The sequence below is a fragment of the Ceratotherium simum genome, chromosome 7 (assembly GCF_057802395.1).
Source record: "Ceratotherium simum simum isolate JZ-2026a chromosome 7, ASM5780239v1, whole genome shotgun sequence".
NCBI lineage: Eukaryota > Metazoa > Chordata > Mammalia > Perissodactyla > Rhinocerotidae > Ceratotherium > Ceratotherium simum.
The window spans coordinates 1,850,623-1,865,242 of NC_141906.1; the positions used below are offsets into that span (position 1 = coordinate 1,850,623).

Below are 14,620 nucleotides of genomic sequence, written 5' to 3' on the forward strand. Positions count from 1 at the left end.
AAGGGAAAGGCAAGATGGTGCAATAGACCGGCCGAGAGGAGTCATAGAGGCTGATGAGGGCACGGGGAGTAACGGCACCTCAGAGGGGCTCTGCTCTGAAGATGGTGATTTCAGAGTGCGACGGAGACCACTCCTCTTTGACAGAGTTTTTTGAATAAGAACTGTGAAAGCTATTGCATCTCAGAAGTTGACAACCAATTTGCTGTACTTGAGAAAGAAGAGAGAAAAATGCAGAAAATGTACTCAAAACCAGAAAGGGACTTCACATACATGGCGGGGGGGGAGTGATTTTTAAAAAGAGAGTGAAAACTTTTTCAGTAGAAAACATTCTAGAAGAGGTTCTTTAAAGAGCTGAGATGTTTCTCTCTTGCTGTTTTCTTCAAAAATCTCAGAGTTCATACTGTAGATGCTAAGTCTTAAAATGCATTTAATCGTTGCAACTACAACTGACACATTAGTGAGGGACGATGAAGGGATTAATAGATAGGTAAAGGGTAGAGCAGGGGCAATAAGATTAAAGAGTGCCTATCAGACTCAGGATAGCAGAAACTTAACAATAACTTTTATAAAAATTACATATATCTGGTGGAGGAATGACTTTTAGACTCATGTGACTCTCATGTAGCATATAAAATGCACCCTTATAAGTATTATTCCATGATCATATAATTTCTCTAGGAACTTTGTACATGAAGGGCACTGTGCTAGATGTTGTAAGGTATTATTCTAATTCAGTATGTGAAAAGATTTTGAGGACTTTACCCTGCAGTACAGTTGACAGGTTAACATTGATAGTAGTGGTAGTAGTAGGGGGAATAAATAAAACACAGTCTGTGCTCTCATTAAATTAATATTTCAAATTGGCAAAGCTTTTGAAAATATATCAAGATTTACTTGGGTGTAGAGAAATGGGCACTCTCCTGCTGATTAAAGTACAACTTTTTGGAGGACAATGTGGCTATATATATCTCATAAGAAAATATACTTCTAGAACTTCCCAAGGATATTTTCATGAATCTATGCAAAGATTGTTTGGTAAGAATATGTATCACAGGGCTATTTATAACACAGATAAATTAGAAATAATTTAAACACTCATCAATAGGGAGTTGGTGAAATGAATTATAGTACATTTAAATCAACTTTAGAAAGAGTAATGACAAAGATGTTCAAGGTATACTGAGTGAAAGACACATAACATAAAGCACGTGGAGTGGGATTCTATATACAGCCATGCACACACCTAGAAAAAAAGACTGGAAGGATTTTAGTTTTGGAAGTATTTATTGGAGGTCTTGTTATTGGTGACCCAATGAAGGTGGTATTTCTTTCTTTTTTTTTTTTTTTTTTTTTTTTTTGTGAGGGAGATCAGCCCTGAGCTAACATCTGTGCTAATCCTCCTCTTTTTGCTGAGGAAGACCGGCTCTGAGCTAACATCTATTGCCAATCCTCCTCCTTTTTTTCTTTCCCCCCAAAGCCCCGGTAGATAGTTGTATGTTATAGTTGCACATCCTTCTAGTTGCTGTATGTGGGACACGGCCTCAGCATGGCTGGAGAAGCGGTGCGTCGGTGCTGGCCCGGGATCCGAACCCAGGCCGCCAGTAGCAGAGTGCGCGCACTTAACCACTAAGCCACCGGGCCGGCCCGGTATTTCTTTCTTATGTGGTTTTCTGTGTGTTCTACATTTTGTTATGCTGAACACAGATTGTCCTTGCAAGAAAAATGTATTTGCTAAGGGAACTGATGTTCCTCTTAGAGAAATACTAACAGCATGTGATAAAGTTCCAGTCAGCAGCTCAGGCAGGAAGTCCCATAGGAGTTCAGAGGAGGGGACCCTGTGCCCACCTGGGATGAAGGAGAAAGGTCCACAGAGGAATCAATCAGGATTCTGATGGAACTTGAGAAATGGGTAAGATTCAAAATCTTAGGCAGAAAAAGCATTAACAAGGATGAGGGGCACCACACACAAAGGTAAGGGCCTTAGAATTTGTAAATCATATTAAGTAGATGTGCTTGGACTGAGAAATAGGCAGAGATACGTACAACTGGAGAGACTGTTTACGTGCGTATGGTGGATCCCACATGCTATCTGTATGAGTCTATTTGGGCTGCCATAACCAAATACCACAGACTGGGTGGCTTAATCGACAGAAACTTATTTCTCACAGTTCTGGAGACTGGAAATTCCAAGATCAAGGTGGCAGCAGGGTTGGTTCTGATAAGGACTGTGTTTCTGGCTTGCAGATGGCCACCTTCTCACCGCTGTTGTCCTCACACAGCCTTTCCCCTGTGCATGTGTGGAGAGAGAGAGAGCTCTGGTGTCTTTCTCCTCTAATAAGGCCACAGTCCTGTCGGGTCAGGGCCCCACCCTTACGACCTCATTTAACCTTAATTCCCTCCTTAAAGGCCCTTTCTCCAGATACAGTCACTCTGGGGGTTAGAACTTCAACCTATGAGTTTTGGGGGGACACAGTTCAGTCCATCACATATCCCAGACTGAAGTTTGAGCCACAAGTTTTCTCTGAATAAGGAATGGCATGGCAAAGCAATGTCTGGGGAGACTGATGTGGCCTCAGGGTGTTGAAAGATACTTAGGAAATGTCTAGAAAGTTTTCTGCACCTTATTTCTTCCTTTGCTTTATTTTTTAAAAATGTTCTTCTAATCTCTTTCCTGTCCTTTCCCATGCTGTCTGTTTTGTTTTTAGGGACCCACCTGAGCTCTTTGTGATCAGTTAGAAATGTATCCTTCCAGGCTATCAGGCTGTAAAGAGTACTCCTGAAGAGTGGGCTGTGTGAGTGAAACAAATAGACCACAGAAAGAGTAGGGCTCAGACCTCACTGGGGACTCTGGCCAACGACTGCAATTCCAGAGAAGCTCAGAGTTTCTGTGGTTGGTACACTTACGGGGAGAGTGAGGAACAGAACACATTTCAAAGTGCCTCCCTCTGCTCTCTGTAATGAAACCCCCAGATGGTATTTGAGTCCCATCTCGTGCACACTTCCCTCTGCTTCTTTCCCTGCGGTGGCTATTCTGGATGATTTAACCACATTCCTCCCGCTCATTCTTTGAACATTGCTAGAGCAACTTTCACCTCCGACTGGTGTAGCTCATCTGTCATCAGGGCTCCAAGGCGGCTGCCTCTCCAGCGTTAGTGGCTCTTTTTTCAGGGCCAACGTCTTTCTCTGATTTATGATTTTATGATTGCCCGGGCCCCTCCGTGTATGTCCTGAAGCATTTGTCTTCTCCCATCCCTGCATCACCTCTCTGATCGTACAGAATCTCAGAACCAGGGTGTTCTCTCTCAGCGGAGCACAGTTCTAAATTCGTGCGCGGAAGCTGAAAACACGAGAAACAGGTCCCTCTGATTTGTGGAGACAAGTACCTCATGCCCTCAGAGAATGCGAGATAGTTCTGTGAGGCTCAGTGCCCCGCCCTGGGAAGACCTGGTCTATGAAAACTAAACTCACAAAATAGACATGGGTGAGGAATTATGTGTAGAACATTGTTCCTTTATTGTGAGCTTTTGTTATTGCAAAAATTACAAACATTTAGTTTATATTACCCAGTTTAGATACATTTGAAAAACTGAGAATTAAGAATGTCATTAAAGGTTGTAAGCTGACTAGATATTTTAGAACCTAATTGTAATGAAAGTGCCTTATTTTCAAAAGATTTTTGTAAACCCATTAACTTTGTCTAATATAAATAGAGCTTTGTGAAAACCAAGTGAAATAGCTATAGATTTAATTCATATTTTGCATTTAGTGTATGTTTTTATTAAATAACATTCATTTTTCTGATTATAAACAGGAAACACAATGTCTATAGAGTAGTGACATTTTAGTGGTAAAGTAGGGAAAAATATAAGAATTGCCTTTATGTAGGATCTTTTCTAGCTGCAGGAGTTTCTCCCAGAGACCTATCTATGCATATTTCTAGGCCAGCCCCCCAGTGCTCCCAGCTCAGATAGAAACTCAGCTTTCATACCCTTTGGTCGCCTTGGAGAAGAAGGAAAATTGATAACTGTTATGGACTGAACTGTGTCTCCCAAATTCTTGTGTCGAAACCCTAACCCCCAACATAACTGTACCGGGGGAAAGGGCTTTTAGAAGGCAGGTAAGGTTAAATGAGGTCATAAAGGTGGGGCCCTAATCTGATAGGAAGACGTCCTCACAGAAACCCAATCGGCCAGCACATTGATCTTGGACTTCCAGCCTCTAGAACTGTGAGAAATAAATGTCTTCTGTTTCATAGGCACTCAGTCTATGGTATTTGTTTTGGTGGCTGGAGCACACTAAGACAGTGACTATTGTCAGGGAAAGTTTAGAAACATCACAAAGGAAAACCATACAAGTCTATTGTAATCTCTATGAAGTTTTTGATTATTTGAATAACATTTATTCTGTTTTCTAATTATAAAACAACATATAGTCATTGTATTAAAATTAGAAAAGAAAAAGCACCAAGAAGGAATGAAAATTCTATCACCCACAAATAACCACAGTTATTATCATTTTAGTGGATATATTTCTATGGTTTCTATACAGTGACAATTTTTTTGCCATTGTGATCATAGTAGATGGTACGGTATATACAATTTTGTAATCTGCATTATTCACCTGACAAACTGTTGTGACTTTTTGCCCACATAACTTAACATTCAATGTGATTGTTTTCAGTGGCATCATTGTCTTCTATCAAATGGACAGATTGTTATTTATTCATCCAGTTTTTTATTGTTTGTCATTTAGGTTGTTTTTAAATTTTTGCTGTTCTAAAGCATGCTCCAGTGAATGTATTCACATATAGATCTTTACTTAACTTCTTGATTATTTCTCCCAAATAAATTTTTAGAAGAATTGCTAAGTCTAACTATATAAACATGGTTGAGAATTTTGATAGCTATTGCTAAATTGTTTTCTAGGACTATTTTGGGTGTTTACGCTGCCACAGGTGGTGAATGAGGTTCCCATCTGCAGGTGGTCAACACCAGAGAGCAACACCACTCAGTCCGGGCGTTCAGAAACACGCACACTCAGGCTGGATAGAGAAAACACTGCATCTCTGATTTAATTGATAATCTTCTTTAAGTACTTATAAGTGATTTTACTTTGTTTTGTTCTGGTTTTTTACTGTTTATTAGTTATCTGTGAATTTCCAGTTAAATTTTTTGCAATTTTTCTATGGCAAGTATTTTTCACACTGATATGAGTTTTCTTTTTTTAAGCAGATAAGCCTATTATGTGTAACTTTATCATATTTATTATAACAAATTCCCAATTTTCCATTGTCTCTGAGATATTTTAATGTACAGAAATTAATAAATTTTATAAGTTTGTTCATTGCTTTCAATGTTCAAATAGTCCTTTACCATCCTGAGGTCATATAAACATTCATCTGATTTTTGTTCAAATTTTTTATTATTGAGTTTTTTCTGGTTATAAAATTTGAGTGAAGCTATGTTCTCTGCTTTATTTGTTGGCTTAAAATGATCTCAGCCCTTCTTACTGACTAACCATTTTTGTTTTCCCCCCCAAGCTGGAATATCAACTTTATAATACACTGAACTCTTGTGTATACTGGCGTCTGTTTTTAAGCTATCTACTGCACCTAACACTTTTAGAATTATTGTGGCTTTACGGTATATTTTAGTATGACAGGAGTTGCCAATTGTTGCACCTTGTTTTCAGATTTTACTCGAACACTCTTGCCTGTTGATTCTCATAGATGAGTTTTGGAGTTGCATTTCAACACCCTGAAATCATCCTGCAGGGGCTTGGGCTGTAGCTGTCTGAGGCTATTCATTAATTTAATGGGAATTGACATGTTTTATAGTGTTCCGTCTCTGTGGCCAGGTTGAATTCTGTGGCACTCTTTTATACACGTCTTTCTCTTTCTGTCCTTCAGTAACATTTTATAATGTGTTATGAGAGAGAGCCTTACATGTTAAAATAAGTATCATTCCCAGTCAATTTTGCTGGCTGGCTGGATTCACCTCACTATATTTTCTAAATGCCTGTTTTTGGTGAACGAAAAATTATTGATGTTTTATAATTTATTTGCTGCTTAGCCACGTTACTAAGCATTCTTCTTTTTGTTATTAATTTCTCATTTGATTCACATAAATTTTCTAAGGATGAAATCATGTTAAGTTCACATGTTGATGATCTTGCCTATTCCTTTAGAAGAACTATTTCTCTTATTCTGATTTTATGCTGTATTGCATTGGTTATAATCATAAAAATAAATATTCTTAACAAAGGAAAAAAGAAGAAACAGCATTTTTTGCCTCCATGAATAACTAGGTTAGAACGCTGTGGTGTTTCTTTTCCTTGCCCATATCCCTTTTTGGTGAATTTTACATTTTTTACTTTATTTTTTTCTCTATGAAGACTTATTTTAAAATTTTTAGTTCATTTATTTCCTGACCATTTTTGTTGACCATCATGTTCCAGTGGTCTTACTGCTTAATATTAGTCATTTTATCTTATGACTTTCCCATGGTGAAGGAATTTCATTTATTTCTTAATAATCTGAAATGTATGTGGGTGATAGGTTTTCTGAGTTTTGTATACATGAAGATATCTTTTATTTCCTGTAACCAAAAGTAATAATTTAGCTGGGTACTGAATTCTTATGTTAAAACCTTTTCCCCTAAAAACTTCATAGATTTTGCTCCATTTTCTTTGGTATTCATTGTTGCAGAAAACAGGTCTAGACATAACTGAATTTTTCCCCATGTCTGAAATTCATACTTTTTATCCAGTTATATTTAAATGTTAGTCAATTTTTCATTAACTTTGCCTTATCCTGGGTTAGCCTATTTGGTCTGAAGATATGGCTCTTTGTTTGGAACAGGAAAGTTTTCTTCTATTATTTTGATAATTGTTTAAGTTTAATTTATTCTGGATTCTTCTCCAATAACACCAATAATGTACAGGTTTAATACCTGATGTCTCGACATTCTAGATGTTTGACTTTTCTCTCACAAATTTTATGTCTAATCCTTTCTCTGTATCCTGTGAGATTTTCTCAACTTCATCCTTCCTAATACTGGTTTGATTTTCTACAATATTGACTCTGCTTTTTTCTGCTTCTAAGACAGATTTTAATTCTACTATTGAGTCTCTTATTTCCTTACCTTCTCTCCTCTTCTCCTTCAGCTCTCTATTCATCCCAATTTGAAACCCTGTTCCTTCTTTTACTAGCTGTATGACCTTGGTTATGATATTTAACCTTTCTGTTCTACACTTTTCTCATCAACAAAAGGAGAGTAATAATTATTTCCATAGAGTGAAATTAGGTTGTCCTTGGAAACATTGAGAAAAGTTCTTAGCATATAGAAGTATGCCAATAAGTTTTAACTGCTATTGTTGCCATCGTCGTCGTCATCATCATCATCATCATCATCGTCGTCATCATCATCATCGTCGTCGTCGTCATCATCATCGTCATCATCATCATCATCGTCGTCATCATCGTCGTCGTCGTCATCATCGTCATCATCATCATCACCGTCATCATCATCATCATCGTCATCGTCGTCACCATCATCATCATCATCATCATCATCGTCATCATCATCGTCTCTGTTTGCGTCTCAGCAACGTTCCTTTTCTTTAAGCTGTTGTCCTCTCACTTCTGTGTGTGTGGTTATGGAGGTCATATTTTATTGAATTTTGGGGACACAGTACAGATACTCTTTAAAATGTACTACTGCCGTAAATCTTATCTAAGCCTTCACTTTGGGTATAGTGTACCCCTTTTATGTTGTAGAATATTTTCATAAGCCTAATATTGTTGCTATTGTTCATTTTTCTATTTATACCTCTTTGTACAAGGTAAGATCTCCTGACAGTAGACAGGATAGATAAGTTCTCTTCAGTTCCCCTAAATTTTGACTCGGGAACTGTCAGAATCCTCCTCTTGGTCTTAGTCGGAGAGCTGGTCAAATTGCTGCTGACTGGCTTTTAGTTAGCAGGAGGGTAGGGCTGCGTTTAAGGCCACCCTCCCTCTGCTCTTCTCTGACTGTCCACTCCGCAGAGGGAGGCGTACTCTTGGTAATTTCAACTGTTATTCAATTCAGTCCATTTGTCCCTTGCTCAGAACAGTGGGTGAACACTGCACTCCCTGGACTCAATGGTCTCATCACTCTGTCTTGCTTCATGTTACTGATTCATTTTCCAGATGCAAGATACCGTTGGGTGCCCAGTTCTGCCCCCAGCCAGGCTGCATTGTTGTGAGCTGTGGCCCCTAAATAGAGCTAAAAAAGAAGTGCTGATGGTGACTGGGGCCGATGTGGACCCGGCTCCTGCATCTTTGGGGACAGTTGTTTGCCCTACATGACGGGTGGAAGTCATGCGGGCATGTGTGCTTCTTCTTGCTTGCTTTCATTACCTCGTCTCAAAGTCCTATTCTCACTTAGATGGAACTGCCCTTAGGGGTCTGGCGCATGCTGGCTAATCTTTCTAGTACTGTTGATACTTGGCATCTGTACATGTGTTTTTATGAATATTTCAGGGAAAATTGAGAGAGATTAAATAAGGCCCCTCAAGATAGTGTTAAAATTTACCAAGTAAAAACCACAACAAAAAAGACTTTCGAATCATAGAATCACAGAGTCAGAGAGGTCTTAGACCAAAGCTTTGACTTTATAGCTGAAGACACTCATTTGTGGGGGCACTGCCTGACATGAGGTAGGACAGAGGCCAGTGCCCCCCAGGCCTCCTGAGCTCGAGGTCAGTGCTTCTGTCCTTCTAGCCCCTTGCTCATTGAAAAAATAATAATTTAAGCTATTCTGACAAGTTTGGATTCTCAAACCAGAGCTTTTCATATTTAGGCATTTCTTATGCGGCAAGAGGCCTTCTTCCACATGGAAAAATAGAGAACTACAAGAAAAAGGCCACTGCAGACCACTGAAGCTCCTCATTGTTCAAGTGCTTTAGGGAACTTCTGTATGCCCCTCTTCCCACCTCCCTCTGTGCCTCTTTCCAACCAGTATAAGTACAATGAGTGTTTGAGTCGGATGATAGTTCTCTTAGAGGAGTTGATTCTTCAACACGTCATCACGTTGTGACAGTCCACATTCCAGCATCCCTCTGTGTTTCAGCTGCTGGATGACTGCTCCTCTCGCCTCAGAACGGCCCAGCCAGCCAGGACACTGTACACCCCAGACGGAGAGCCACTTCACTCGTGGGACGACATAAAGCGAGACATGGTCATCTGTGTGTCCACAGGACACGGCTTTATCACCCAAGAAGGTATAGGTGACAGTTGCTTTTCTATCAAGTTTTTGAAGAATTAAAAGCATTCAATCTTTTCTTCAGAGAGCTTACTTACTGAATTTTATATCCCAGCTTGATGATTTTTAATAATTATCCTCCTCCACATTTTTCTACTCCATGTTACTGAAGTTAAATTTATATATTAATTTAAGGTATTAAATTATAGTTAGTCTTGAAGCCTTATCCAAGGGGCTTATTGCAGACACTCTAAAGGGCGTCATTTGAAGGTGCAGGCATACCTCAAGAGATATTGTGGGTTCAGTTCCAGACCACCACAATAAAGCAAATATCACAATAAAGCAAGTCACATGAATTTTTTGGTTTCCCAGTGCATATAAAAGTTATGTTTATATTATACTGTCGTCTGTTAGGTGTGCAATAGCGTTATGTCTAAAAAACCAATGTACATACCTTAATTAAAAATACTTTATTGCTAAAAAACGCTAACCATTGTCTGAGCCTTCAGTGAGTCATAATCTTTTAGCTGGTGGAGGGTCTTGCCTCGGTGTTGATGGCTGCTGACTGATCAGGGTGGTGGTTGCTGAAGGCTGGGGTCGCTGTGGCAATTTCTTACAATAAGACAACAATGAAGTTGGCTGCATCGATTGACGCTTCCTTCCATGAACAATTTCTCTGTAGCATGCAATGCTGTTTGACAGCATTATAAGCACAGTAGAACTTCTATCAAAATTGGAGTCAATCCTGTCAAACTGTGCTGCTGGTTTATCAACTAAGTTTATGTAATATTCTAAATCTTTTGTTGTAATTTAACCAGTCTTCACAGCATCTTCACCAGGAATAGACTCCATTTCAAGAAACCACTTCTTTGCTCATCCATAAGAAGCAATTCCTCATCCATTAAAGTTTTATCATGAGATTGCAGAAATTCAGTCACATCTTCAGGTTCTGCTTCTAATTCTAGTTCTCTTGTTATTTCTCCCACATCTGCAGTTACTTCCTCCACTGAAGTCTTGAACTCCTGAAAGTCATCCATGAGGGTTGGAATCAACTTCTTCCAAACTCCTGTTAATGTTGCTATTTTGATCTCTTCCCGTGAATCACAAATGTTCTTAATGGTATCTAGAAGGGTGAATCCTTTCCAGAAAGTTTTCAATTTACTTTGCCCAGATCCGTCAGGGGAATCACTATCTATGGCTGCTATGGCCTTCCAGAATGTATTTCTTAAATAATAAGACTTGAAAGTCAAAATTATTCCTTGGTCTGTGGGCTGCAGAATGGATGTTGTGTTAATAGGCATGAAAACAACATTAATCTCATTGTACATCTCCATCAGAGCTCTTGGGTGACCAAGTGCATTGTCAACAGGCAGTAATATTTTGAAAGGAATCTTTTTTTTCTGAGCAGTAGGCCTGAACAGTGGACTTAAAATATTCAGTAAATCATGTTGTAAACAGATGTACTGTCACCCAGGCTTTGTTATTCCATTTATAGAGCACTAGCAGAGTAGATTTAGCATCATTCTTAAGGGTTCTAGGATTTTCAGAATGGTGAATAAGCATTGGCATCAACTTAAAAGTCACCAACTGCGTTAGCTCCTAACAAGAAGTCAGCCTGTCCTTTGAAGCTTTGAAGCCAGGCATTGACTTCTCCTCTCTAGGTATGAAAGTCCTAGATGGCATCTTCTTCCAATATAAGGCTGTTTTGTCTACATTGAAAATCTGTTGTTTAGTGTAGCCACCTTCATTAACCATCTTAGCTAGATCCTCTGGAGAACTTGCTATGGCTTCTACATCAGCACTTGCTGCTTCTCTTTGCACTTGTGTGTTACAGAGATGGCTTCTTTCCTTCAACCTTATGAACCAACCTCTGCTAGCTTCAAACTTTTCTTCTGCAGCTTCCTCACCTCTCTCAGCCTTCATAGACTTGAAGAGAGTTAGGGCCTTGCTCTGGATTAGGCTTTGACTTAAAGGAATGTTGTGGGTGGTTTGATCTATCAGACCACTAAAACTTTCTCCATATCAGCAATAAAGCCTGTTTCACTTTCTTATCATCCATGTGTTCACTGACGTAGCACTTTTAATTTCCTTCAAGAACTTTTCCTTTGCATTCACAACTTGGCTAACTGTTTGGCGCAAGAGGACGTTGTCATTGTCTCAGCTTTCGACATACATTCCTCACTAAGCTTAATCATTTCTAATCATTTCTAGCTTTTGATTTGAAGTGAGAGATGTGAGACTCTTCCTTTCACTTGAACACTTAGAGGCCATTGTAGGGTATTAATTGGCCTAATTTCAATATTGTTGTGTTTCAGGGAATAGAGAGGCCCAAGGAGAGGGAGAGAGATGGGGAAACAGCCAGTTGGTGAAGCAGTCAGAACACACATAACAATTAAGTTTGCCATCCGTCTTAAATGGGCACGGTTCATAGCACCCCAAAACAATTACCATAAGAGCATCAAAGATCACTGATCACCATAACAAATATAATAATAAGGAAAAGTCTGAAATATTGCGAGAATTAAAATGTGACACAAAGAAATGAAGTGAGCAAATGCTGTTGGAAAAATGGCGCTGATAGACTTGCTTGACGTAGGGTTGCCCCAAACCTTCAATTTGTAAAGCACAATAGCCAATAAGCACAATAAGGAGAAGCGCAGTAAAACGAGATATGCCTGTATTCCCTTAGCGGAACCCTGAGCAGAGTGAGGCTCCACTGACTTCCTACTTTTCAAGTTATTTAAAACTTAATGTTTATTAACCTTAACTATACAGTTTGCAGATTTCTTTTTTTTTGTAATAAGTAAATATATGCTCGTTTTATTATCTTGTCTATTCCTTGATAATTTTCTTTGATAAGTGACAGAAATGGAAAAGAACATATATTTGTTATTAAACTAACTTTTGTCCTTTATCCTATTCATCCTGAGGGATTTAAAGCTCTTTTAGGGGGTATGCATTTATTAGCAAAGACATAATTGTCAGGAAATTCTGAAGAACATTGATATTACTTTAAAGGAAATTAAAAGATTATGAAGTGAATTACCTGGGATCCCTAAAATAATGCTAGATTATTCCTTTTAGAAGTCACCATAGAATTATTATTACTATGTTATGTAAGGTACATAAACCTAAAACTTTTAAAAGAGTTGCAGTCATATTTGTACATTTAGCCCAGGAGGGACAAAAGTACAGGCATGAAGACTAAAAAATAGGAAGGCAAGGATTTATTGGGACACCTGGCGCTATTCTGAGGGAGGCCACAGATATTCCTCCAGCACCGTCCTACGTCAAGGAAGAGGCTGCAGTCTCTGTGATCTTTGTATTCTGTTGTCCCCACCACTCACCGTTACCCCTCCCCCAGCTCTTGGTGACCCTCACCATGTGGTGACTTAGAAGAATGCGCCAGTGATGGGGTTCTTATCGTCAGTAGGTATTTCTGAATTCCCAGAGGGCAGAGCCTATAAAAGAAACATAAGCCAGGTTCCCTCCCTGAAAGAATTTTCAATCTAATAATGTATAAGAACACACTTGAAATATTCTAGCACAATCGAACAGTAAGCAAACAAGTAGTGCAGGGGGAGCTACTCTCCCAGTCCTTCCATTACTTCTGCTTAATCTTGCACCCTCTTGGGAGGGCCTTCTGTTGCCTGGACCCCACCCTCCTGGCCATGCTGTGTTCATTAGGCCTTTCTGATAGATAAAGCTAAGTGTGCTTCAGGCAACCCCGCCAAAAGGGTACCCAAAACACGAGAGAAATGCAGGCCGCCTTCCCAGAAGCAAGCTTGTTACCAATAAAAACTGAAGCGAAGAGAGAAAATTGGAAGTGCAAATATGACTCCCTACCATTCCTCCATGTTAGTTCTGTGGACCTTCGACGAGGCTGTGTAGGCAAACATTCGTTTCCGCATCTTCAGTTCTGTCACCACATGGATTACTATGAGGTGGAAGTTGATTCTTTTCCTCTGAAAGTAGGTCCCCGTATTACGTATTATACTCATGGTGAAAGGTTTAGTGGTTTTCTCTAATTGTCTAAGATCTTTTCCATGGGTGATGTATGTTCCAGGAAATCTGATTGATAGCAAAGAGTCTAATTTAGTTGTTCTTTAGAAACTTATTTTACTATATGAGTTGCCATTTTATTGTTTTTCTTGAAATAATTAAGTTAGAAATAATCATTTAGTAGAAATCTAAATATTCAGAATGCTTTAAAAAGAAAAGAGAGAAATGCTACTAGCATATATATACTTATGAAGGGACATTTAATTAATCATTCTATTCATAATTTTTCTGTGACCTACTGGCTTAACTATGTAGCAGAAAATAAGGCAGCCAGGGAGTTTCAGAACTAAACCCTCTATAATGAGTTATTTTATGTACTATACTGTAAAAACATTTAGCATGTGGACGTTAGTCATCAAAGAATCACACTCAGTTTTTGAGAAATGGATTTGTTTTGGCAAAACAAATAAGACTCTGTTAGAATGGTTTCTTTCACACAAACCTCCAACAAAATTAAAAGAGTGCTTTATGCCATTTGTCATCAAATCTGCACACTGTTCTCACTGCTGTGTTTACCGTCTTTTCAGTGGGTTCAATTTTTAGACCTCTCCTAGGTTAGCTTCCAACTCAGGCTTTATAAAAAGCCTGGAAGGAAGCCCTCTCTAGCAACTGCCGTTCAGTAGGAACCCAAAGAATGTTAACACAGATCTGATGTGATAAGCAAGTCAAGTGTGTAATGAGAGAGTCTAGCGTGGGAGTCGAGGGTTTCTGAGAGATCTTGGAGTGTTTCATCGTCCTGGACCTTTAATTATTTTCTATAAATACATTGACTTGTCTCTCAAAATAATTTTTTTAACAGAGCTAAAGCAACGGATGGAGGTCAGAGCAAATTATGCCAGAATCCGAAGGCAGCATGGCCCTCAAGCCACAGACGTTGTGGTGTTGCCGTCGGCGAAGCTGCCCTCTCCGGTACGTCTACCAGTGAATTCCTGTGGGAGCTGGCGTGTTGGGTGCTGCGTCTCACTGGGATAGCCTCTGCGTCCAGGCTCGTATGCTGGCTGTGACGTGATGATCACTCATCCTTTCTAATTTTAGCCAGTCTCTTTTAAAAGTTATTCCCTCCACATTTTACACAGAGTGGCATTAGATGCCTCATATCTGTTCTTGGAAAGGCAACAGAACTAGACAAAGCAATGCCAATAAAATAACTGTCAGGTATATTTTCTTCCAGGGAAAAGAAAGGAAATTACTAGTTATTACTGAAAAATAATTTAGTGGGTCAAGTAATATATACACACACACACACACATATATATATATACTTTAGTGGAGTCAAGAAGTATATATATTATATTTAACATATATAACATATATAT

The 14,620-nt window shown here is 39.0% G+C and overlaps 1 protein-coding gene across 1 annotated transcript in view; it reads left to right on the forward strand.

Moving 5' to 3' along the window:
• The window catches only part of DCDC1 (doublecortin domain containing 1), a 392,270-nt gene extending 377,994 nt beyond the window's left edge, over positions 1–14,276 (forward strand). The window contains exons 36-37 of the mRNA XM_087433962.1: positions 9,111–9,261; positions 14,104–14,276. Of these exons, the coding sequence (XP_087290088.1) occupies positions 9,111–9,261; positions 14,104–14,276 (324 nt within the window). The remainder of the gene's footprint in view (positions 1–9,110; positions 9,262–14,103) is intronic.
• Positions 14,277–14,620: the final 344 nt, after the last annotated feature.